Source organism: Elgaria multicarinata, chromosome 3 (genome assembly GCF_023053635.1).
Source record: "Elgaria multicarinata webbii isolate HBS135686 ecotype San Diego chromosome 3, rElgMul1.1.pri, whole genome shotgun sequence".
NCBI lineage: Eukaryota > Metazoa > Chordata > Lepidosauria > Squamata > Anguidae > Elgaria > Elgaria multicarinata.
Genome location: NC_086173.1, coordinates 106,700,875 through 106,728,104, shown reverse-complemented (window position 1 = coordinate 106,728,104; position 27,230 = coordinate 106,700,875). Strand labels below are relative to the sequence as shown.

Here is a 27,230-nt window from a genome sequence, read left to right as displayed (position 1 = left end):
GAAATGTAATCAAGCGATCAATATTTTGAAATGTTCGAATTCTGCAATTTCATGCTCCTTTGCAGGAGAATTTAAACTTTTACATCAGCAATGGAGAATCCACTGGCTTCTGAATGATTCTCTAATAACAAATTTTTATTCATTAGTTGTTTTCTGTAGGGACTGACTATGTAGTAGGTTGGTAGGTAATAACATATAACATAACAGCTTTGTGCAGTGGCAGTATTGTAGCCAATGAGGTTAATCCAAGGGGTGATTATTGCTAATTTAAACTTCAGCTGGTACAAAACAGGGCAGCACGGTTACTAACAGGGACTAGCCAATGGGACCATATCATGCCAGTCATCTTCTAGCTTCATTAACTGCCAGTCCAGGTCCAGGCCTGATTTAAAGTGCTGGTATTAACATTCAAAGCCCTAAACAGCTTGGGGCCAGGCTATCTTAAGGAATGCCTTCTCTCATATGTACCTGCTCAGACCCTAAGGTCATCTTCAGGGGTCCTTCTCTGTGAGCCCCTCCCAAAGGAAGTGAAGCAGGTGGCTACCAGAAGTAGGGCCTTCTTTGCTGTGGCACCCCGGCTGTGGAATGAGCTCCCTAAGAAGGTTCCCCTGGCACCTACACTATATTCTTTCAGATGCCAGGTGAAGACCTTTTTATTCCCTCAATATTTTAACAGTCTATAAATTAATTTTAACTTGGCTGTTATAAATTTGTATTTCTGCACTGCTGCTGCTTTTAATCCTGGTTGTGCTTTTATATTGTATTTTATATCATGTTTTTATACTGTTTGTTTTATACTTTGAATGGTTTTAATTTTTGTGAACTGCCCAGAGAGCTTCAGCTATTGGGCGATATAAACATTCAATAAATAAATAAATAAATATTATTCTGTTTCTGGGATCAATACAAAGTGCTGGTTTTAAACTTTAAAGCCCTAAACAGTTGGAGCCAGTTTACCTAATGGAGTATCTCCTCCATATTTACGTAATTGGACCTACAATGCCTTGTATAAGTATTCATACACACACTTTGACTTTTCCACGTTTTGTTCGGTTACAACCTGGAATTAAAATGGAGTTAATTAAGATTTCTTCTCACTGATAATCCATAATGTCACAGTGGGAAAAGAATCTACATGTTTTTCAAAATGATTTACAAATACAAAACTGAAAGGTATCGATTGCATAAGGATTCACCCCCTGTGCTATGACACCCCTAAATAAGCTCTGATGGAACCAACTGCCTTCAGAAGTCACATAATTAGTTGAATGGAGTCTTTCTGTGTGCAATTCAAGTGTCACATGATCTCAGATAAAATAACCTGCTTCTGGAAGGCCCCATAATTTGTTGGAGAGCATATCTAAACAAACGGCATCATGAAGACTAAGGAGTATCAAAACAAATCCTGGATAAATTTCTGGAAAAGCACCAATCAGGGTTGGGTTACAAAAAAAAAAGTATCCCAAACTATGAACATCACCGGAACACCATTAAATCCATTATTACAAATGGAAAGAATATGGCACAACTGTGACTCTGCCTAGAGAATGCTGTCCACCAAAATTCAGTGACCAGGTAAGGAGGGCATTAATCAGAGAAGCAACCAAGAGGCCAATAGTAATTCTGAAGGAGCTGAAGAGATCCACAGCTGAGATGAAAAACTGTCGACGTGACTACTATCACCTGGATGCTCCACAAAGCTGGGCTTTATGGAAGAGTGGAGAGAAGAAATCCATTGCTGAAAACATACACACCATCAAATCCCATTTTGATTTTGCCAAAAGGCATGTAGGACACACCGCAAACATGTGTGTGTGTGTGTGGGGGGGGGAATTCTCTGGTTTGGAGAGATCAAAATTGAACTTTTTGGTCTTAGCACAAAACGCTATGTGTGGCACAAAGCCAACAGGGCTCATTGCCCTGAGAACATCATCCCCACTGTGAAGCATGGTGATAGCAGCAGCATGTTGTAGGGATGCTTTTCATCGGCTGGGACTGGGAAGATGGTCAGGATTGAGGGCAAGATGGATGGAGCCAAATACAGGGCACTTCTAGAGGAAAACTAATTTTGAACCTAAGATGAGAAATTTGTGCAGGATCTAGAAACAGAGAGGAAGCCAGTGTAGTAGCCATGCACCCAGAGTGATGATAGAGTTGAATGGTTTTGGTAGTAATGTGCTGGATAGAGGCTGGAGAGCAAGGGGAGACAGTGGAAGACCAGTGGAAAAGATTTGCAACGGTTGAGGTGGGAAATAATTAGGGCAAGAACCAGAGTTGTCATCAAGGGGACATAGATGAAAGGCTGTGTATTTGCAATATTGTAGATGGAGTAGCAGTATTATTTGGTTCCCCCAACCCTCTGGAGCAGGTTTTCAGGGGTGTCAGGGGCAATGGGGGGAGTAGAATGTCACTCAGGGAATGCTACCAGCAAGGCGGAGTTAGAAACTAAGAGTATGCATGTATTTGTAATATAAATATTTCATTTAAATTGAAGAGAGACAACATGGCAACATTACATGTTTTCAATCCAGCATTTTTAATGAGACACAATTTATTGTTTTTAAATTCTCTTAACTTACTGTTAACATGAATAACACCTACATACTAATTATAAAGTTAAGGTAGCCACTTTTATACAGTACTGTCATTAGTTATTCAGCCATGATGAAATACAGTTTGCATTATATGCAGGTTGGATTGTGCAAATGTACAGTACTCAAGCAGTAATGTAAAATTCATATACAAGGTCAGCATGTGATGGCCACAGTCCAGTGGTACCAATATGCATACACAGCTCTGTGTTTACAGGGGCTTCTTTTCCCCCCCTTTGTGAGCAGGGGAATGCTGCACATATTCAGAATCCCTGTAGGTACGTAAAATATTCCCCTTTGAAACAGAGTACGAGGCCCCTGTGATGGCAAGTCTTTGCATTGTGCTGCAACCTGTCAATTGGAATAAAGATTATTTTTACAGTATATGGTATGTTTGTACTGGCCCTGCAGAGAATTTAATCATTCTTCCAAAAACAAAACAAAAACAAAACAAAGATTTATGTGTGGTTAATGTTTGGCATATATACACTTTTCTTACCAAAGTAGCGTACAAATTTAGGGGGAAACTACATGAATAAATACTAAAGGCTTTGAGGCTATTATGTGTATGGTATCAATCTTGCCTTTCGGTTTACTACAATTATTTAAATATTAACTAGTCTGACTTGACATATTAGACCATCAAATTAATAGTACAGTACTTTATAAAGTTTCTTCTTAGCCAGTTTAGTTTACTTTTGTTAACTTAAAAGTTCATAAACTTCCCCTTGAAATTTGATAAATACTTATGCAGGAGACCTTTGCAATTCAGAAATAATTAGTTTAAACAGAAAAAATGTTTTAAATCTTTGCATTATTTTCTGCTAAGAAAAGAACGTCAACATAGTAGCTTGAACAATGATAGGAAACAATGATAGTTTCCAGTTAAGTGTTCAAGAAGCATTTTATTCTAAAACATTTGCTTTAATTTACATGAGTTGTAAATTTAAAAGAATAACTCAAAAGAATGTTATGGTATATTATGTTACTAATTTACAAACTGAAATTATTGTATCGTAGCTATTGGGCAGTATAAAGCTGTACATTTTTAACAGATTTCAAGTACTCTAAGCTGGTTTTAACATTTCTTCTTGAATATTGTTTTGGGTATGCAACCTTATTTTCTATAATTTGCAATCTGCACACTGTTTCGATTTAATATACAACGAAACGTTCCCGGTTGGATATCCCAGTATTTTACAGGATTGTTGAATAAGCTAATGCCGCTGTACAATGTCTTTTTCAGTCTCCCTCCTGTTGGACAAAAATCATTCACTCCCACTTTTGAAATACTGTTAGAATGAAGGAAGACAACCTGTAGGGGAGCAAAAGGAAAATAAACATTTAAAAATCTACACACAATACATATAAAGAGTGGCACAGCTATTAAAAGATGTGCAGTGCAATCTTGAGAAGCAAGTCCTAGTATGTTTATTGGGGCTTACTCACAGGTCAATGTGCACAGATTGCAGTCTTATACATAACATCTGTAATTGAACAGTAAAGCATGGTTTATAGGTGCATGGGGAAATAATTTGATTTCCTTTTGTTTGCTTAATTTTTTATATTTCTTAGCTATGCTTTCTGAGGGTAAAATGAAGAGCTAAAAAAACTAAAGAATCAGGTCCGTAGTTTGGGGGTGCTCTTCGATCCAGAACTGTCACTTGAGGCACAGGTGAACTCAGTGGCAAAGAGCACCTTTTATCAGCTTAGGCTGATATACCAACTGCACCCTTATCTGGACAGTGATAGCCTAGCTACAGTTATCCATGCTCTGATAACTTCTCCTTTGGATTACTGCAATGCGTTATACGTGGGGCTGCCTTTGAAAACGGTCCGGAAGCTTCAGCTGGTACAAAACAGGGCAGCCCGTTTACTAACAGGGACTGGCTGGCGAGATCACATTACGCCAGTCCTTTTACAACTTCATTGGCTGCCAGTCCAGGTCTGGGCCCGATTCAAGGTGCTGGTATTGACATTTAAAGCCCTAAACGGTTTGGGGCCAGGTTATTTGAAGGAACGCCTCCTCCCATATGTACCTGCCCGGACCTTAAGATCATCTACAGGGGCCCTTCTCCGTGAGCCCTTGCCAAAGGAAGTGAGGCAGGTGGCTACTAGAAGGAGGGCTTTCTCTGCTGTGGCACCCCGGTTGTGGAATGAGCTCCCCAGAGAGGTCCGCCTGGCGCTTACACTGTACTGCTTTCGTCGCCAGCTGAAGACCTTTTTATTCACTCAGTATTTTAACACTTAATTTTAACTTAAATTTAAATTATACTGTTTTAACTCTGTATTTTAACCTTAATTTTGCTGCGTGGTTTTATCCTGGTTGTGCTTTTTATATTGTATTTTGTATTTGTGTTTTTAACTTATTGGTTGTTTTATGATGGTTTTAATTTTTGTGAACCGCCCAGAGAGCTTCGGCTATTGGGCGGTATAAAAATGTAAATATATAAAAAATAAAGAGTTGGATCAATTGTATTGGTGAAAGTGGATTTTACCACCCTCTGAAAATGCTACAGAGAAATTCAAGAGACCCTCCTGAATAGGTTGAGCTGTGGTGTGTGCTGGGAGGCAAAAATTAGGTGGAGGGACTTTCCACAAGCAGATCTCTTTCTATTGCAGAGATACCATTATGATGTTTTACTGTTTATTGCCAATTATATATATTGTAAGTATTTGTAATGTGTTAATGACTATTGCTATTTAGGATGTAAGTGCTATTTGGACTTCAGATGGTAAATGGTTAATGTTGTCGGGAGGGGAGCGAGTGAAATGAATGGAAAGTGAATGCTGATTGGCGGGTGGTTCAAAGGTTTCTATTGGCAGTTAGCAGTCAGAGGAAAGAGTTAGAAAAGAGCAGTAAAGGATGTGTGGAGAGAAAGGAGAGTAGAGTCTGAGTTTGCCTATGTAAGGGTTAGTACAGAGTCAGATCAACACGTTTTATTATTTTGGAGGCATAGGAAGTGAATGGGAAGAGACAGTGTAGATTAGCAGGTAAAGTAGGCAGGGTTACATATGAAACTGTACTGAAACAAACAAGTAATAGGACAAATGAAACAACAAGCTTTGTAACTGCATAAACTTACTTATTGTTAAATAAAACTTCTGTTTCATTAAACTGGATTGGATTATTGAAGTACCTGAGGTAAGGTACAGTGTTCTGTGGTGGCAGCAGTGAAGGACAAGGGTGAATAGAGAGTGCTGGACTGGTGGCTGTGAGGCCAGAAAAGGGTCAGTGAGTCACAGAGCCAGTGAGCAGCATTCTGATGACTGCCCCCCGCCCCCTGAGTTGGAATCCTTTAATTATATGAAGAAATAAAGGAAGCTTAAAGGGGGATGTCACAAGCATCCTCTAATGGAAGGGAGATCCTGGATACAACCTAAGCTGTTCACTAAACATTTGATTTAGAAATAAAGATAGGAAAATTCTGAAGCCCATGTGGAGCGAAGTTAAGTCACAATAATAACAAGAGCACCAATGGAAACCTATCATTGATCAGTGTGGGAGGGAAAAATGGCTGTGTGACTGGTGGAAGGTAGAGGAGTTTGTAAATCTTTAGGGTATTCTTGAACCTAATCATACTTGGGCAGTCAGGCTGCATTAAACCTGAAAGTGGCCTTAATGTGTTTGATTCATGGCTTTGGTTATCTCTGGCTTTGTACACAATCTGTATACTTGCATTTGACCCTCTGTGTACGTGTATGTATTTGGCTTTGTAGTATATAATTGGTGTGCAGTAAAATAAGTGCTAAATGTGCATGTTATAGTCCCAATCCTAAAAATAATATACAGTAACAATGCATTGCTTAAGCTGCACAAGAGAGGACAAGAGTTTAAAAGTCTGCTAAATTGGATTACCTGTAGATACTTCATATCTGAAAGACCAGAAGGCACTTTTTTCAGTTTGTTCTTTTCTAGATGTATTTCTCGCACATTTGGTATTTTAGCAAAGGTTCCATTTTCTACATCTTTGATTTTGTTGCTTCCCAGTCCCAACCTAGAGATAAGTTAAGAAACCTAAATAATTGTGGCAACAGGTTTTATGATAGCACTTTGAAAGAGGCTAATATATTGAAAATACTGTAAATAACTTAGCATTGCATTATCATAAATGGACCCTGTCAAAGTTTCTCACACTTGAGGAATTTGCACCATTTCCCTTTTGGGTCCTCAGAAAACTATTGAAGATGCTTTCTCCCCCATCCCTCATTTTTACCATTCAACCACTTTTTCCATACCCACCACTTAACCACACAATCGATGTAATCCAATTCACTGTCCATTTTTGGTGCATTTTCATTTCATTGACTTATCTTCCTTCTCCTGGTCACATCAAGAAGTCCTCTTTCAGTCACAACGTTGAAGCTTAACACTAGAGGTCATTGTCCATAAAGCTTGCCAGCTACCACTGCCTGTAGTACATCAGTCCCATTCACTTGGACAAGGCAGGTATTGATACATTAACTAGTTCTTGCCCCCAGATACGTCCCACTTGATACACTGCCCTTTCTGAAGGCTGAAGGAGTATTGCTTGACTAAATCATCAATGCCCTTTCTCACATTGTTGACACTGTTAGCTTAGCTATTGTTCTAATTTGGTGGTGGTGTCTGCTGGGATTGTTATTGGTGCATCCTGCCATAAATGTAATTACAGAAGTGACTTTAGGAAATGTGTTCCAAGTACTTTCTATCTCTTCCATTTGAACTGGACACAGTTTCACAACCATTGAATGTGTGGAGTACAGATAGTACCTTCCACTTTCTTGGCAGTCTCATGGGCTGTTTCACATTGCAAGTTAGTGGACACACCAAAAGCAACCCAAAGCTTATAAATGTGAGGGCAGCTAAATAGTGGAAGTTTATTTCTTTTAATGGGATCATATAAAGCACTCTACACCTTTCCAGTCTTTCTCTTATGAAAAGGGGGTTGTCGTCCTGTCCCCCCCAACAAAAGTCTTCAGTCTTCTGCATGGTAGCAACTACAGACTGTTGAGCAATGTCTCTTGTGTAAATGTCAAGATGATCATCAGTTTTTTCAAGGCATGGTAGATCAGATCCAAGACCTACTTAGTTCATCATTCTGTTCACACAGTAGCCAACCAGATGCTCATGGGAAGCCTACAAGCAGGACATGAGGGCAATAGGAGAAAATAAAAGTCTTGGCCTGGGTATCAGGCCATATCCACTGAATATGATTTGTGATGGTTTATAATGGTTTATCTAGACCTAACATTGGATAACTGAACACATAAATTAGATTCATTGCATGACACATCATGGAAGTAGACTTCAATAAATCAGGGATCTGTAGCAGAGGAAAATTATAGACCTGGGATGCGCTAATAGTGCCCTTAATAAGTGAATATTAATTTTAGAATTATCTCTGCATCATTCCCTTAATTATATAATCTGGAGAAAATCCTAAAGTATCTACACCATATCAAATATTTGAAATTTTCCATTTTAAAATTTTACCTTTGAAGATTTTTATATCGAATAAAGTCCTCAAGCTCAACTGCAGAAATTTTGTTGTCATCTAGATGAAGCTCCAGAAGGCTGGATGGCAATCCTATTAAAAGGAGAAACATGAAGGTTAGACACAAACATTTTCGAGAGCTAATATATTATTAGATGTGTTGGAATAAAATGTGGAACTGTGCTGCCAGCCATGTCAGATATAGTTGTGATAGGGATGCCCAGATATACACTAAATTACAGGACTGCCATTGCAGTTGGTAAGTTGCAACATGACAACCCCATATCCTCAGGTCTGCTTTATTCATAAATGGTGAGGTCACAACATCCTGTTTTTTTGTTTGTTTCAAATTTTAGGAAATTAACACTCTATTTCCTCCCCCCCACCCCCTACATGCGATAGTCAAAGCATTCAGTAATTATAACTAATCACAACAGAAAAATACAAAATACATTATTCACATGAACCAGAGAGACTGATATGCTACAAGCAAAGTGTTAAAAAATTGAGTGTTACCAACATACATAATCAATTGATACCAATCTATAGCAAATGTATCGTGTTCCCTGCTTCCTTTTGCCAATTGTAACTTGTTTGTTAATTTTTTAGATAAGACAATCTTCCAAACCCGAGTCCACCAGGCATTCAATGAAACTCCTTTTAGGCCCTTCCAAAATTTAGCAATGAACAGTCTGGCTGCCACCAACAAAAATCCAGCCAATAGCTTAAAGGAGCAGTTTTTGTTGTTCCCCAGAAATAGTCCTAAAAGTACCAGCTCTGGTGTTCTCTCCAATTACTGTCCAAGTATCTTATCTATATCATCAAAGACTTCAGTCCAAAACTTTGCCACTTTTGCACAGGACCTCCACATATGCTAGGTGGTACCTGGTTCCTCACATCCCCTCCAGCACAATCTTGTCAATTCCTGGTGAATGTGTGCTAAATGAACAAGCATCACACACCATTTTTGAAGAACCTTCAAAGCTTGTTCCCTCATATTAATAGATACTGATTTAAAGGGGAATTTTTCCATCATTGAGTTCCATAACGCATCCTCTATTTCTATTTCCCAATCCATTTTAAACTATTGGTTGAACCCATGTCTAAATCAATTAGTATTCTATAAATATGTGACACCAGGCCTTTCTCCCCCTTGCCAACAAGTTTAAGTATGGATTCAAATAGTGTTAAATTTCTCAGGGCCTGTTCTTTAATATCCTCTCTCCTAATAAACGTACCTACTTGATACCATGCTAACCATGTTGTTCCAGCTTCCTTCAAGTGAGTCCTTCACAACTCCCTGGGAAGAGACTGAGCATTCAGGTAAAATTCTTTCAATCTGTAGAGCCCCTTTGGTTTGAAGGCCATTATATCCATTGGACAATCTTTATTATGGAAGGTCGGATAACAGTAAAAGGGAATCATAGGGGATATCCCTGGTAGTATTTTTTCTTTCCTATCTTCCCATACCTGTAAAATTGCTCTCAAGGTAGAGGTGTCGCTAACACATATCCTCTTAAGTTCATTTTTAATATATAAAAATGAATTCACTGTCTCTCATGGTAACATCATTCTCTCAACCTGTACCCACTGATTATTATCATCAGTCGATAACCAAGAGAGGAGGTGGATGGGCTTGAATATATTTGTGTTATTTTATAGGAACATAGAAGGCTGCCTAATACCAGGTCATACCATAGTTCTATAACTTCATTTTATAGTCTTTAGGTTTTAAGGTTTCAACTGGTACTTCCTAAAATCTGCAAAATGTTGTTTGCAATTTTTCAGCAGTTGGTGGGCAAGTTCATTTTTTTTCTAATAAAAACATGTGATAATCATCACCACATGTAGGATTTTTCCAGAGGATTTAGCAGTTACAATTTTGTGATTGTCAAGGATGTTATGACAGCATAGGCTATGGAAAATTGTAAGCATAATAGTATCTTTGTCGTGATCTTTTCATGCTGATCAGCAGAATAGTTCTCCAAGTTAAATTTATGGAGCCACCAGTACTTCACAACTGTTGGCCACTATGCTCAACAAATAGCCCAAAGTAGCTGTTTTTCTGGTGTGCTTTAAAATTTAAGAGATGGAGGACAATGAGCATTTCTAGATTTTAAAAGCTTGCTGTTTATGAAATGCATGTTTCTGTTTTCTGTGCTGTACCATGACCTCAAGCATGCTTCTGGTTTCATTGTGGCTTAGGAAAATATTAAATCTCCAGTGCTATTAGTTCTGGCAACACTACTATGGAAATACCAAAGAGTAGTTTCTTCTCCTTAACTTTCCAGTTCTCCTTTTTTTTCCTAGTGTAGGTAGAGATGTAACAGTTCTGGAAATATTGAAGCCATGGGGGAAAAAACACTGGGGGTTTTCTGGTGGAATCTGTACCTGATTAGCACAGTGTTATGGACTTGATGAGGATCAACAAACTGAAACTCCAGAAAAGACGGAGGTACTGTTAGCAGGTGGTTCATTGGTTCAGTTGAGTGGTGTTCAACCTGTCCTGGAGGGGGTTGCAGTGCCTCTGAAAGATCAGACATGGAGCTTGCGGTGCTCCTGGATCCATCGTTGTCACTTGAAGCCCAGGTGGCCAGGAGTATCTTTTATCAACTTAGGGTCACACCTAGAATATCAACCTGGCTGAACAGAGATAGCCTGGCAACAGTTATCTGTGCTCTGGTAACCTCCTGGTTGGATTACTGCAATGCATTGTACTTGGGGCTACCTTTGAAGACTGTTCAGAAACATCAATTAGTTCAAGGCGGAGCTCCTAGTTACTAACTGGGACTGGCCAATATAATCATGTGATGCCTAGAACACACATCTTCCTATAGCTTCAGAAAAGCACTGGAGGAACATTTCAAATTACTTGTTCTCTATCCTGCTGGCCAGGATAGTCTTGTCTCTAACTCCCACAATGCACTATCCCAGGTTTGGATACCAAGATAACATTATGTGCTGATCTCTATTGTCTGTCAAACAGCAGATTGGTCCTGCAACCCATCTATGGCCAGAACTGCAAGTACCGTATTTCTTCGATTGTAAGACGCCATCGAATCTAAGGCGCACACTAATTTCAGTGCCACCAACGGGGAAAAAAAGCTTTGATTCGAAGAAAAAATAAATTTCTCCAATCAGCCAGCAAAGGAATTTTACGGTACATACACGCAGCGGAGGGGGAGAGGAACAGGGAGCGAGCGAGACACAGACACGCACGCGCGCACCCACACGCACACGCATAGAGGCAGGTTACATGAATGGGAAGCAGGAACCAATCGTCCCCTGCCTGGGAACGGACAGCCACACATGCATTCAAAAGCTGGTCTGCACCATTCACACGGACGGGAGGGGGTGGGTGGGTGAGCCCAACCAGCGCTGCTCAGGTGATTCTTCAGCTTCCCATCTCCTTAACAGAGGCGAGGCCGAGCTCTTTGGAAGCTCGCTGGCCTGCCGGAGCTGGGGTCCCTCCCAGCCGGCTCCCGGCGGCAACGTTTGAGATGCTCCGAGATGTTGCCCCTCTCCCCCCCGCTTCTCTCTCCACTCCCTTCTCTCTCGCTCGCTCTTCACCCCCTACCCTCTTTCCCCACCTGTCCCGCTGCAGACTCGACAAATGTAATTACCGTATTTCTTCGATTCTAAGGCGCCATCGAATCTAAGGCGCACCCAGTTTTTAGAGCTGTTACTTTAGGGGGAAAAGTGCATCTTAGAATCAAAGAAATACAGTATGTCACAGCTTTGACCTCTGCCACTGTGCAGTGGCTCCTCCGTTTTATTGTCTGCCTAGCTGTACAGGTATCTTTGCCCTTCTATGAATGAACACTGGTGTGCTCACAAACTCGTGGATCTTGTTAACAATGTGTTAATGTTTACATATCACATAGTTTGAAAGAAAAGTGATTGTGATTTGTTAAGTAAGTAGATCAAAATTATTTTGAACTCTATCTGCATAATATCAGTCTCAAAACTGGAAAACAGTGTACATGGCAAAATGTTAAATGCATTTGATTTTAACATAAAAAGACAACATACCTTTAGGAATAGAGGTTAATTTAGCTTCTGCAATTCTGATATGATACACTGTCACACCTTCAAAAGCCCCAGGCTCTATTCCTTCATTATCAAGAGGATTTGCACTCATCTCTGTCAAAAGAAAGCATTTTATAACAGTTGTGACTGGTGGAGCTGCAGTTTTTAAGACACCCCTCCCTTCCCCATGGTGGGATTTGTACAGCATTAATAAAGGAAAGAGCCCCTTTAAACATATGCAGTGTGCCAAAGTTTCTCTTTTCAGAAATATCAACTTTTCATAGAGAAATGGCCTCCATGTGACTTTCAGATAAAGTAGGACCTCAACATCTTTCATTTTCAATTTAAGTTATGCCACACGGTATAAGTTCTTGAATTCATGCATTTTTAGAAGATCACCAAAAACAACAACACCCCACCAAAAAAATAAAAAAATAAAAGCATGTCAAAGCTTCTAAAATGTCAGGGAACACTGCTCCTAGTTGCATGCAATTCTTTCAAAAGCTTCAGTCAACCTTTCAAAAAACAAACATTTTGTTAGGATTGAAATAACTAATTTCCACAAGATGTGGTGAAGGCCACCAACCTAGAAAGGTCTAAAAGGGAATTAGACAAATTAATGGAGTATAGGCTAACCATTGTTATTAGTCATGATGGCTATATGTTACCTTATTCAATGGGGCTATCTTCTCAGTAGATATGTCTAGTATTGCACTGTAAATCTGTGTTGGATTGTGGCCTTAGGCTGCAATCCCCTTAGGCAGCAAGTCTCTTAATACCACTTGCTGGAAAAGGACAGTGGGAGAGAGCTATTGCCTTGATTTGCTGCTTTTGAACTTCCCATAGTCAGCTATTTGGCCACTATTGTAAACAGGATGCTTGACTAGATAGGCCTTTTGTTTGACCGAGCAGGGTGGTTTTTATGTTTTTAATTATTTCAGCCATGTAGGCCAGGATGATGGTTTAATTCAAGCCAGGATGCTCAAGAACAGGGGAACCTATTTTCAAACTCACAGTTCCGTTCCAGAAATGTGAAGTCCTAACTTCTGATTATGTACAGAGTACCTTTCATCGCTAATTAATCTAAAACATCTTCTATAAGACTGTGATTAGATAGATCTCCCATGTTTGTGGTGGGAGTGAAGGGATCGGGTTCCCACCCAGGAGTCCCCCCCCTCCTCCTCTCAGCTGGCGCAGAGAGAACCATGCTGGCCACCTCGCCAAGGTCACAAACATGACCTCAGAGAGCAGGGAAAAGGGGATGATTCTCTGGGCGGGGGAGGGGACTGAGGAGGCCGGCTTATGAATTCTCTGGCCTCCCCAACCTGCTTCCTTCCGGCTCCTCAGAGCTCCAACTAGTTAAGTGAAAAAGCTAGATAAGTGAAAAATGCAGAGCGGGAGGAGCGCAGAAACAACAATCGCCTCCTTGCCCCTCCCACTCTGCAGAAGATGCCCATCAGCCTGCTGACAGGCACCACGGGAGGATTGTGCTGTAAGAAACTGAAACTTAGGAGTGCTCACAGTCAAGAAAATGGCATTAATATCTGTCACCTTGATAAGAGGGGAAGATAGCTGCTTGGATATGCAAAACAGGGCAGTGGGGCAGAGTTGAAAACCTAGCCAGTCTGAGACGAGGTTTAATATGCAGTTTAAACTCAGATAAGGATAGGGACGCCTGAGTAATCCATACAATAACTCAGGCTGCCTGCATTGCCTCTGCTTGCACAACACGTTGCACTTGTGCAACAGGTTGCACATTATACTTGTGCAACCCATTTTACAATGTAATGAACAACGGGTTGCACAATGAAAAGATTCACCAAAGCTCCCCTAGTGCTGTTTGAGTTTATGGAATGACACCGCTGGATATTGCCCAATGCTTCATGGCAAACCACAGTAATTCTAGTCCAGTTATAGGGTCTATTTTAAAAATACCTGGATGGTAACTCTAAAAAGTTTGTGTTGGCTATGCAAACTAGACAATTACTGAATAATTTATTATAAAGCTGAAACTTCTTTATATGCATGAGATTGCTTTACTACACTGTGTGGAGCTTTTGGTACAGAATGTGTTTGTGCATCAGTTCCTGGCCTGAGGAAAACTAACAGTCTCTTGGTGAAGCTCAATGTATCTGCTGCTTGCGAGCTGGTAAAAATGGCAACCCCTTTTGGGCCTGTTCAGACAACACACTAAGCTATGGTTAGTCCGCTGACCCTTTTGCAGTAAATGGCTAGTGAGTATGTTTAAACTGTGGTTATGTAGCCACCATGGTTAGGAATGGTTCACACAATGTGTTAAGTCATAGAGTTTAGCTCAAAATGCTTAATCATCATGGTTTAGTGCGTTGTCTGAACAAGGCCACTGAAGATTAAACCATAATTGACATGGAAGAGCGTTCTTATATTTTAAAACAATAATAATGGTGAACTGAAAAAGGATTTTGGTATGCTGTTAGAAATATAAACTGGCCAGAGTTGTTGCTGTTAGATTATAGGATTGCTGGCTTGTCTGCATCTTTGCTGAATGATAGTCTTCCTTACCTCTGAGAAAAAGTATGTAGGGAGTAAACAATTGATAGACTACTTAAATTCAAAATGTGCACTCTGGCTATGAGATTTACTTGTTTGCTCTAGCAATGGAGATTCTGTAGCTTCCAATAGAAAAACATCATGAAAATTGTTTGCTAAATTCTGCACAGTACAAGTTTAACCTGGGAACACTTCAACAAAATCTGCACAGGGAAATAGACGGCCAGAACTCTATTGCTGAAGTTCCTTAAATATATATTGATTTGTCAGCTTTAAGCAAATTGTCAGTGGCCCAAATTAAGCATTCGTCCTAATATGGAGCAATAAGTACCCAATATTTTCTGCATCATTAGTTCAGATTTCTTTGATATTTTGATCCTGAAATAATTGCTTTTAATGGTGAGAATGTAAATATTGGATAGTATCCAATAGGGGCCATGCACATGCAGTTAGCTCCGCCAGCCCACAGCTGCGATACAGTGCTTCTGAGAACAAGCCCTGATGTGAGTGAAAACGCTGGTTTCTAGAAGGGACATGTTGTGCCTCTATCCAGAAACCAGTGTTTTCGTTTGTGTCAGGGCTTGCCCCCGGAAGTGCTATATCGTGGCTGCCTGCAGTAGGGGCCATGAGCAGACCTGGGCTGGCAGGACTGGCTGCGCACACATGGCCCCTATTGGATACTACCCATTGTTTATGGTCTAGCATTAAAAGTATTAACAAACTATGTGTACGTTTTCAATCACATAATCATCACACCGATTATATTGACACACTCATTTAGCTCCATGCCCAGCATGCAGACAACTCTCTGTCTAGGAGATTCTGCTTGCTAACCACCAAGCATTAGTGCTGTGACCTCAGGGCTCATTCACTCTCCAATTTCCATCAAATTGCTGATGGCTGAAATAATGCTGCAGTGTATATGGCCCCTGGTTTTTATACAGCAGCTTAATATAAACAGCGCACTTACCTAAAACATGTAAGGACTTCATTCCCTTGAATGCTTCTTTGTGTATCTTTTTAACCTTATTATCATGAATTCTTATCTCAGCTAAACTTTTTGGCAGATTTGCTGGGATCTCAGTTAAATGATTATGTGACAAGTAGAGGCGCCGCAACTTCTTTGTTGATTGAAAGGCTTTGGGGTGGATCTTGGTTATTTTGTTGTTGTTTAAGGCAAGGGCCTAGACAAAATGTGAAAAAAGGCAAAGTTAGAAAATGTATCTTAATTTTAAGCCTCTCACTTAGGAGGAAACCTACCATATTATATTTTTAAACTGAACTCTATTGCTGAATGTTGCGTAGCTTATTATTATTATTATTATTATTATTATTATTTATTATTACATTTGATACAATGCAACCAGTATAGATTGCAAAAAAACAAACCTGTTTATTGTCCCACAAAGATAAGGAATAGGAATAAGAAATCAGTAATGATCATACATGGGGATATTTATATCCCTAAGCATTCAAAATCACCACACCTGACCATTTCCCCCCCCCTAACTCAAGTTATATATGAGACACTTTTTCTCTAATGTGGCATCTCCTGAATATTTGGTCAATAAACAACACATTTTTAAATTATACAATCAAGTATTTGTTGGTCTTGGAATTTTGTAATTGTTTTATTTCTAATTTAAATGCTAGGAAACAGGAAGCTACCTTATACTGGCCTGGTTCAGACAACACACTAAACCATGCTGCTTAACCACAAAATGGTTAAAGGAACCATTTTGTGGTTAAGCAGTATGATTTAGCGCAGTGGTTCCCAAAGTGGGCGGTACTGCCCCTTGGGGGCGGTGGGATTGCATAGGGGGCGTTAAGAGGCAAGGGGGTGGCAGGGGGGCACTGAGGGGCAAAGGGGCAGCAGGGGGGCGCTCGAGGTGGTCTCTTCTGAGAAGAGCATCTCCAGAAGGTCTTAAACCCAGGGGTATTTTTATGGGAGAAGATAGTTTGGTCCCAAGCCATATAGGGGAAGAATCCATGCATGTATTAGTACCATTTAAGAAGAGTCCTTTTAACTGTGAATTGAAATATTTCAAAACCACCAAAACGCTAATGAAGAGACATACCCTGCTTGGTGTGCCCCGCTATCCTGCACTATGGAGAGTGGTTCAGAAGCTCCTGATTGCATATTTGGTGAAATGTGGTTTTAGTGTGGTCTGCCAACTTCTCTCCAAGCAAAGAAATCGACTCCAGATTACTAAACATGGTGATTTAAAACTCATGTTAAGTGACTTTAAACCAGACATTGGGAAACTGGTATCCCTTCATCAAGCTCATCCATCACATTAAGAATTTACAGAATAGTGAGGTTCTCTACCTAGTTACTAAATGTGATATCTAATGTTCTTGCTAAATGACTATCAAACTTTGAAAAGATGATACCACTGGATCAAGTTTAATTGAATAAACTAAAAAATGTAATTGGATTTTGAATAAATATTCAATGAATTGTTACTGTTTTGAATTTTATTGTTATTGTCTTCCTTAGTGGGTCGTTGAAAACCGCTATTCTGAATAATGATTTTTATAGTGTAGGGTAGGGGGCGCTGGGCATGAGTTTGTGGAACCAAGGGGGCGGTGACCTGAAAAAGTTTGGGAACCGCTGATTTAGCATGTTGTCTGAACCAGGCCACTGAGTCAGACCGTTGGTCCATCTAGCTCAGTATTATCAACTGGCAGCAGCTCTTCAGAGTTTCCGGCAGGGTTTTTTCCCAGCCCTACCTGGTGATACCAGGGATTGAAACTGGGACCTTCTGCATGCTACTGAGCTATGGTCCTTACCCTGCTAGGCTAAACAAAATTTGTTTCTTATGAAGTCAATATCTTTTTGTTGATGAAGTTTCAACTGACTATACATTCATCTGGCATCCAAGCCACTGGAAAGTTTATACAAAAACATACATGTTGTTGTTTTTACTTAGCTATATTTCAACACATGAAGATATTTTCTGGAGTTTTCCAAGAGACAGAATTAATTTATTTATCCTGAGCAAACTTGGTTAAGAGATAATTAGATTGCAAACAATGATTTGCAAACATGTTGTACAAAAGAGATTTTTTAGCTAGCGCTAGACTTAAATTTGTTCTTTTTATTGTAGATTAGTGAAATGATTAACAAGGTATATCAATCAACAATGTATATGTAAAGGTTTGTATTTTAGATCAAGTAATAACTGATTTTAACTTAACTTTTATTTATGTTTTTGTGCATTTATTTGCATGTTTTTATGCTATTATAAATAATCAACCTGAAACAGAATAGATTGTCATAGTCTTTGAGGGGAATCTTAGGAAAATTTCAAAGTAAACTTACATAAAGTGATGTGAGTCCTTTGAGATCATTTTCCTTGACCTCTTTTATTTTGTTGTTTTGAAGATCTATCATACGTGTATCAAATGGAATATTCCTTGGTATTGAGGTCAAACCTATTTATTAGAAATAAAAAAAAATGAAACAAATATACATCTACAAATAGTAGACCACTTAAATGCCCAAGTAGTTAGTAACTAAAATGCTGCATCACCAAATTAATTCTATAGTTTAATTTCCAAATATTATCTGATTTTTACAAAATGTATCAACTGAAATGGGATTGTATCCAACATTGGTCATCTGCCAGTGGAATGGAAATTGCTGCGGAACAACTTCCCTACATGCTCCCCAAATGAGGTCCGGAGGGTTGGGGGACTCTCCAGAGCAGAAATGGGCGACACGTAGCAGGGGGGAGGAGAGGATGCAGAAATCCCATAATGTGAATAGCCATCCTCTTGTGAATGTTGGGTTTAACCCATGGTCCTTCTGCTGCCCATGTCAGAAGTTTACTTTTTAAAAATATACTAAAATGTGCACAAATCCATCTTCCAGTTCTCAGAAGGTGAAACTGATTTGCCTGTTTTTTTTCAGATCAAAAAGGATACCAAATTGCAGCTAAAAGTCCCAAATGCCTATGCCAGGGGTCAGCAGCATGGCACCCTGGCACCTACTAGGGCTCCCATTGTTCCCCCCACTCACTCCCTTTTCCCATCCCTACTCACCCCCACTGCTATTTCTTCCCCCTGCCATGCTCAGCAGCTAGGAAGCATGGAGTCGGCAGATGGGGAGACTTATCTCCTGATCTGCTGACTTCCTGTTGCCTCACTGCTATGGTGAATATGGTGGGAGGCTGAAGTGAAGGGGGGAATCACAGTGGGATGAGAAGAGAAAGAACAGAACCAGCAAGGGCAGGAATATGAAGAATGTGACAAAGGAAAGGAGAAGTGGCAGGGGAAGGAAAGCCCAAGCAGAAAGAAGTAGAGAGAGGGGGAAGGGAACAAAAACTGAAAACTCAGAAAAGGGCAAGAAAAGTGGGAATCCTGGAAGGTTTTTTTTAAAAGAAAATATGCCCAATACCCCGGGAAAAAAGAAGTCGTGCTCATAGCCCACCCAAAAAATGTCATGTGCCTGCAATCCTGAAAAAGTTCCCTATCCTTGCCCTATGCAGTGATACATATTTGACCTTTCCAGGGCAAGCCTTTGATTCAGAGAGTCCTCTGCCTTTTAAGAGCAAGTTCTGTGGAGGACAGGGCATCTGTGGTAAGAAGGGGTAGATATAAAGTGTGTGTGTGTGTAAGATGTCGTGCAACTGGGAGGGGGTTCCCTTTCTGGATCCTCAAGCACTTCCAGGTGTATCCTAGGGTTTCCACAATTTCTTCTTCCAGCATCAGTTTCTCATGCTGTTTCAGAGTGTTTCTCATCATCTAGAAGTGACTTTTTGAGGAGTCGGGAAGCCATGCACATGCAGAAAATTTTGTGTCTCATGGGAATGTTTTATAATCTGAAACAGGTATTTAGTCAATTGCTTTGAACATGTACAATACCATCCAAAATCCTATTGAAGCAGAGTAAATTCTATGCAAAATATATGAGGGCATTTTTGGCATGACTACTTCATGTAACAAGAAGCTTCACTATAGAATGTTCTAACTCTGTGTGTGTGTGTGTGTGTGTGTGTGTCTGTCTGCCTATATGTATGAGTTGAGGTTATCATGTAACAATCTATAAGCATGATTGTCTTCATTGGTGCTCTACACAGAACTGCGACATGGGCTGCGTTCACACAACATGCTAACCCACCCAGTGTGGGTTGTTATTGAACCATGGGTTGTCTGAATGCAGTGCATTTTCTGCAGGATGGGGTATTGTGTTGTCTGAACACAGCATGTTTTCTGCAGATTGGCTTGTTAACCATGCAGTGTCGCTTGTTAACCACCCTGAACAACTCAACAACAAGCCATGGGTTCTCAAGGTGGCTCGTTCATGGAAAATAAACCATACTGCATGGTTAAAAAGCCACCCTGCACAAAACGTGCTGCATTCAGACAACACGATAACCCACACCACAGAATAAGGGTGCCATTCTATGCATGTTTAGACAGGAAAACATCCTAAAACTCCTAGCATGCCCAAGCCATGTGTTTGTCTTTAAGTGTTAATCTCTAAACTGCCACGACTAAATATTTTCGTTTGTTCAGAAAAGCTGACATTCTGATGGGCTCCTTCAGAATGACATTCTGCAGGAAGAGTTGCCATTCACAATCACCTGTGAAGGAGCTGAGTATCAAGCTGTTGTTGCATCATCTGCGTGTTTGGGGAGTTTTTGTATTTTATTTATTTATTTATTGCATTTATATCCCTATATGGAAGGAGAGTAGACAACTGAGACATGCCAGTGTGGGGACTCCAGTTTTTTTTCTGCTTGAGTTTTAGTTTGCCAATCACAGCTATCCCTATGAGCTTGGTGTATTTACAACTATCAGTAAAATCATGTGCAATACTCGCAATCTAGCAGTGTTCATTGTCCTGTTCCCCCATTATTTGAATGATTGGTTGTGGGTTGCTTTTAGAAATTGAAGTAGTATTGGAATCAGTTTGCAGTTTATTAGAGTATTCAGCATGTGCATAGTTAATACCAGATAAATTGAAAGTATGAGAGTCCACTCATGCTTTACAAAAAGGCTGCTTAGAATTGGTTGGTTACACACTTCTGGAAAAAAGACTTTATGCCAGATTAGCATGGTTAACTGAGAGCTCTGACTGGGACAGAGAAGGACATAACAGATGCTAAAGTAGTTCTTTCCCATGACCTTTATTTTTGTGGTGTCCAAGGAACCTTGATTGCTGCTGTGGAAATAGTCATTAGGAACCTCTGTTCTTGTGCAAATGCATCTCTGGACTTCAAAACAGTCAATGGCCCTGTTCAGAAGACACCTTAAACCACAGCTTTAACCACAGTGAATAAGGCAACAAGCCTTATTTACCGTGGCTTGAGCTGTGGTTTAAGATGCTTCTGAACAGGGCCAAAAAGAAACTGTTACTATCTCCAAATAGTGCCATTTCACAAGTGCATTGCATAGGTATAAGAAATACCTATGCAATGCACTTGCACAAACACACACAAATAAATATAGTCCAAATGAAAATAATGTATAGGTTCTTAGCCTTACCCAAATCAGAACAGTGGACAACTCTTGAATAGCATTGACATCCAAAGGGGCATACTGGAAATAGGTCAAAGGGAATTACGGGTGCCCTCGTTGGAAACAAGGAATTATCATCATCCTTGTCATCGTCGTCGTCATCGTCATCATCATCATCATCCAGATCTTCCATATCCATGAGCATTATGTTCTTGAAAGTGAAGTATGAAGGGCTTATGAAAGGCTTAGCAGAGCACAACCCCAAGAGAAGCAGAAGCATATATTTTCTCATGCCTTCAGAGTGTACAGTCCTAGAACGAAATACAAATGAGAATGTAGAATACCTTCACCAACCCTATTTCAATAGTATTAAAATTAGGTAAGCTGCTACATATAAATATCTAGAATGTCAGTATTTAGCTAATTTATGAAGATCTGATTTGTTTGGCAAATAGCTATTTGTTAATGTATATCCTTTTATTTGTATGTCATGTTATGGAAGTTTAGTTTCTAGGTGTTTGCATTTTTTATATGAAAAGTCTGACTGTTGCAATGTGCTGTTTTTGTACTGTCAATAAGATCTCCTTAGGCTTGGGAAGCTGAGATTGTAAAAGCTGGGAGAGGAACTTGGGCTGATGACATGGCCTGGGAAGATTTAGGGGTTGGATAGTTAATATCCTGGAAGACAGAAACAAATTTCAAAGTGATCTTGATAGGCTGGAGTGCTGGGCTGAAAACAACAGAATGAAATTGAATAGGGATAAATGCCAAGTTCTACACCTAGGAAAAAGAAACCAAATGCACAGTTACAGGATGGGGGATACCTGGCTCAGCAATACTACAAGCAAGAAGGATCTTGGAATTGTTGTAGATCACAAACTGAATATGAGCCAACAGTGTGATGTGTCTGCAAAAAAAAGCAAATGCTGTTTTGGAATGCATTAATAGAAGTATAGCTTCCAAATCGTGCAAAGTACTGGTTCCCCTCTATTTGACACTGGTTAGGCCTCAACTTGAATATGATGTCCAGTTCTAGGCAGCATATTTCAAGAAGGATGCAGACAAGATGGAGGGGATTCAGAGGAGGGCAATGAGGATGATCAGGGGTCTGGAAACAAAGCCCTATGAAGAGAGACTGAAACAACTGAGCATGTTCAGCCTGGAGAAGAGAAAATTGAGGGGAGACATGATAGCACTCTTCAAATACTTGAAAGGTTATCACACAGAGGAGGGCCAGGATCTCTTTTTGATCATCCCAGAGTGCAGGACACAGAATAATGGGCTCAAGTTGCAGGAAGCCAGATTCCAGCTGGACATCAGGAAAAACTAGTTACTTAGGGAGGTTGTGGGCTCTCCCACACTAGAGGCCTTCAAGAGGCAGCTGGACAACGATCTGTCAGGTATGCTTTAAGGTGGCCTTATAGGCCCCTTCCAACTGTACTATTGTATGATTCTATGGTTCTATGATTAGAGGATTAATGCAAATCTTTATAGGGAAGCCATGATTAATTGTCCAGTCCATTAAAGTAAAGGGAATATATAATGCATAAATCTAAAGCGATCCATAATTAAAATATAAGTATTCTGAATATTCTGTGAACCGCCCAGAGAGCCCTGGCTATGGGGGCGGTATATAAATGTAATAAATAAATAAAATAAATAACACAGTGGGGAATAAGATAGTAGGTGTGACATTTGGGAGGGGAGGGGTTGTAGGTACATTGAATTCTGTACATCTTGATAACCAATGTGATTCTGGTGTAGGATTATTTGAAATCTGCAGTCAGTAATATAGCGCATGAGGATTAGTTAAGGAGTGGTAAAATGCCCGCTATCGTTTGAACTGGTTCCCCAATCTAAGTGAGTTTTAGAGAGGCAGGCAACATATCTGTTTTATAGATATGGGAAGAACTGCAAAACTCTAGAAGCATATATTCCTTGATACACCAGTTACCTTTCCTGTGTTCTATTTTTACATTTGCACTTTAAAAAGTAATATTGGAAGCAGAGTTCTATGGCAGTTGTTCAGCACCTCAGCAGTACACTTTGGCTACTCCCCAGACAGAAACAGAAGTACATTGTTGCTTGGGAGTATTAAACTGTCTGAGGAATCCAAGTTCAACCAGTAGCATGAAAGCATAAGGGGAGGAAACTCCATGAGCTTCTGAAATGCTTAGTGCCTTTTCATGAACTGCATCAGCCTTGCCCCTCTGGAAAGGGTGTACACAACTACACTGCATTATTTGGATTCTTTTGGGATTAACTAATTCATGAAAATGGCAATCCTGTTGTTCCATATCCATAGTCAGTTACAAAGAATGTTGAGACACTTTTAAGACTTAACACATGTATTATGACATAAACTGTTATGGCTAGAGCTCGCTTCCTAAGAAAAATCTGTGTTAAGTGACCTTAACACCTCATGTAATCCATAACTGCATTTCTCCCCTCTCAGTAGCAGAACAGAAAAATCTCTGAGAATGCATAAAACAAGCGTTTTGGCCTGTGGGGTTTCCACTTTTCTGTGTCTTTCATGGCTGAACAGGTAAGAAGTGCAAGATAAATAAACTCTGTACTGCCAATACAGTGGCCTAGTTGTCTGAAAATGTTCCTAGACATTTGTTTTGATTTGAGGCTACAGAAATTTTAAACTATTGCCTACACCAGCTACATGACACTTTCCAGATGTTCTGGAGTATGACTCCCCTCAGCACCAATCAGAATGGCCAGCAGTCAAGGATGATGGGACTTGTTTGGAGGACACCATCTCCCTTCACAAAAGCTTAGACAGGGGTCTTTTGTCTGTACCTGAAAGAGATTGAATTCTTCTTTCCTTGCTTGGAAATTTCTGTAGTCTCCATTACTACAGTTCACTTTTCTCCTTTGCAATATATCTTTGCATTAGAGCAATATTACAATGCAAACACATATTTACCACTGAGGGTACACTTAACAGGAAGCAGCAGTAAATTATTGTTCTATGATAACTGAACAAGTACAAAATATGTGATTTTGAAGTCAAACCTTATATTTTTAGGTGTATACTTTTTTATTTTATTTATTTATTTATTAGATTTTTATACCGCCCATGTTACTTATAACATCTCGATGCATTTTATGTATTATAATCTAAAACTATAATTTGCATTGTGACCCTTAGAATCTGTGGGTTAGGTTCAGACTTAGTCACACTTAGAATAGGACCCACTGAAATCAATGGAACTCAGTGGATCTACTTTAAGCATGACGAAGTCTGGATTCAGCCTTTGCAATTCCCTTCTTTAATGCTGTTAAGTATTCTAAAAAGTATTATTTTGAATCAAATCATTGGTGAGTTAATATTAAATAGGTTTTCTTGATGTTATTAAAATGCACTATTGACTTAAGAGTTGGAAAAGTGTCTTAATTAAGCCCACTGGTCCTATGGAATTTTTTTTTTTTAAAAATTAAACTTTTGGCACAGGAAATCATTATTTTAGTGGAGGAAAAAATCATTGGTTCATGCTGCCAACTTGGCAAGACGAATGTTGTTGCTTCTATAATTAACTTTACATCAGAGAATTGAGTTAGGTTGATTTGAGAAGGTGACGTCTACCTCTAGTATATATGAAACATAAAACAGAGCCCCATAGGTGTTTTGTGTCTAGTTTTTGTCCCATGTTAAAAACCATTTGTCAAGCCAAACTAAAAATCACAATGGAACATTTATAAAGGCAAATGAAATGGAATACATGGAAAATCTGAGAAATTGTCTGACAGTACAATCCTATGCATGTCTACTTGAAAATATGCCCCATTGAGTTCAATGGGAATTATTTTTAGGTAAGTGTGTGTAGGGTTGCAGCCTAAGTGATTTTCACAAAATATCCAGGACAGGATCTACACTACTGCTTTATAATGGTTTATAATGGTTTTGACAACTGTTTGGGCCCAGGACACATTATATATACCGTTTTCAAAGTATTATATCCTGCTTGGTGTAGATCTGGCCCAGCAGTATGCTATGGTATACTTCCATCAGCAGAATAAGCACCTCTGGGAGATCATATTCCCCCTTCTCCCATGCAGTCCCTCCCCATGTACCTCCCATATTTGTTCCAGAGGGTTGGGGGACTCTCCGGAGCAGATTTGGGGAGCATGTGGGGACAGCAAGAGAGAGGAGGAGGAAGGAGAATTACTGTTGCTTATGTGGAAGTCCACTCATGTAACATTGGATTAAGTCCAATAGTCTTACCGTTGAGTTAGTAAGACAAGTTTATCTTATTGTAAACTAGATTTTTTTAAATTTAGATATGGCAGGGTTCGATGCCAAATGTCAACTGGGATTGGAACACAGGCAATTTTTCCACATTAATATTTAGTGCAACAGACAATGCTGTTTATTACAAGTTGTGTTTAAAACGATGCCTGTCAGGACAAATGTATTTAGTGTAGCACAGAACTTAGCATTAGCTTATAGGCAAAACACATGCTACCCTGTATTATTTCAGGGGCAAACGGAATTATTTTAAAAACCTAGTATGATGGAAGTTATCTCTATTACATTAAAATAATCAATTATGTAACAATCCTTAGGATTGACTGCAATATTACCACACTTGCCTAGTGGCTAAATGCTAATTATAGAGGGTTGAATCCAACTACACTAACAGAAGAGGGCTTTACTAATAGCAGAGGGGGACAATTTTTACAGCTTCCCTCTCTCCAATTTTTACAGCTCCCCCCCTCCAAATCTATTACAGAGGGTTTGGGGAACCTCTAGAACAGTGACTGGGGCTGAGTGCAGGGGAAACCAGTGAAAATTGTATTCTCTTCTGATCCATTAGCACAGCCCTTCATTGGATGAAAAGCCCTTCCCTAAACAGAAGCCTTATACCATTCCCAGTGGGGAACTAATATACAAAGCCAGAGCGTAGCAGCATGAGGTACTTATTTTCATGATAGAGCTTACACTAAGGGGTTTTAACCTGGAAAATATTCCAAATTGTTAAAAGGCAGATTTTAAAAGCATTACTGTTTACCATTCAAGTAGCATGCACACAACCTGGTCACTAAAGAACTCTTTCAGCAAGGAAATGCTGGTTTCCTGTTGGAGAGGCATGGAAAAGCCTTGTGTTCATTAGTAACCTCAAATCATTGCTCTGCACAAAAACTAAATCCATAGAAGGAAATAGGAATCCTGACCAGTGTGCTTGTAAGTAGTTCAGCATCTACTGAGAAGTCATTCTTTCTCCCTTAGAAATGGATTCATTTTAAACTTTTGTTGTGCTTTATAAAAAAAAAATCTTACAAAATATAACAGACAAAATAGCACTAGATAACAAGGCACAATGGTGAATATTGCATATCACTGCAAGTTTTTTAAATGCAGAATCTTGCTTTTTCTTAGAGGGGAATTAACTAACTTCATCTGTTCAAAACATCAGAGATGATTCGCTTTATACCGCTTCTATGATTTTATGAAATTTTAGGCAGTGAATTCTTTTGTTTTCTATTTTTAAATCTTGTTTTGACTTTGTGGTAGAAATTGGATCTCTTTGAGTTGTGAATGCCTAGAAGCATGGCTATATAAAAACATCATTAAGTCTGCAATGCTGTATGCACTTACCTGGAATAAGAACAATTGAATTCAGTAGGACTTTTTTCTGAGTAGAATACATAGGATTGCACCATAAATGTCCATAAAGAGGGATAGGATCATTCTTTTTCTCCCATACCAAAATAAAAATATTCTATAATAGACCAGTTCAAAAGGTACAATTTGTATTTCCTTTCCTGCTCACAGTCTAAAAGCATTTTAACTGCAGTGTATAGTCTTCTAACATTTACTTTAAAACACTGAACATTAATGAGGTTACATTAATTACAAAAGTTACTAAATTAGAATGTTGAAATGTTGATGAAAAGTTTTTAAAACATCATACCTTGCAAGTTTGTCAAGTGCTCCTAAAAACAATATTCCACGTGAGAAATTTATTTCCAGTTCAGAATTCAGATTCAAGCCTGTAAAATTAACAGTAAATAATAAAAAAAGTTTTTTTAAAAAAAATCACTTTAAAGTTCCTGTTCCTCCTGGCACTCTGGGTGATACTTGAATAAACTGCTTCTGTGGATTAGTCTATCTGAGTACTGAAGA

At 39.4% G+C, this 27,230-nt stretch overlaps 2 protein-coding genes and 1 pseudogene across 2 annotated transcripts in view; 2 read left to right on the top strand and 1 right to left on the bottom strand.

Annotated features, from left to right (window-relative positions):
• The window catches only part of CENPP (centromere protein P), a 187,669-nt gene that overhangs the window by 82,780 nt on the left and 77,659 nt on the right, over positions 1 to 27,230 (top strand). The gene's annotated exons all lie outside the window — the stretch shown is intronic.
• LOC134397075 (U4 spliceosomal RNA) lies at positions 206 to 281 on the top strand (annotated as a pseudogene).
• Positions 2,826 to 27,230, bottom strand: ASPN (asporin). Its single transcript, XM_063121192.1, has 8 exons — positions 27,019 to 27,230; positions 21,122 to 21,405; positions 17,952 to 18,064; positions 15,597 to 15,810; positions 12,101 to 12,211; positions 8,068 to 8,161; positions 6,451 to 6,589; positions 2,826 to 3,906 (listed from the first exon to the last, which is right to left on the bottom strand). Exons 2-8 carry the CDS (start codon positions 21,384 to 21,386, stop codon positions 3,709 to 3,711), a joined length of 1,134 nt encoding a protein of 377 aa, XP_062977262.1. The 5' UTR covers positions 21,387 to 21,405; positions 27,019 to 27,230; the 3' UTR covers positions 2,826 to 3,708.

Bases quoted from the DNA above. Each gene is read 5' to 3' on its own strand.
- ASPN (XM_063121192.1), bottom strand. From the start codon at position 21,386: ATGAGAAAATATATGCTTCTGCTTCTCTTGGGGTTGTGCTCTGCTAAG. The intron at 15,811-17,951 runs GTAAGTTTACTT...CATTTTGTCTAG, and splicing joins AAGGACTCACATCACTTTAT to GCCCTTGCCTTAAACAACAA. The intron at 8,162-12,100 runs GTATGTTGTCTT...TCCTTTTAATAG, and splicing joins ATTAACCTCTATTCCTAAAG to GATTGCCATCCAGCCTTCTG.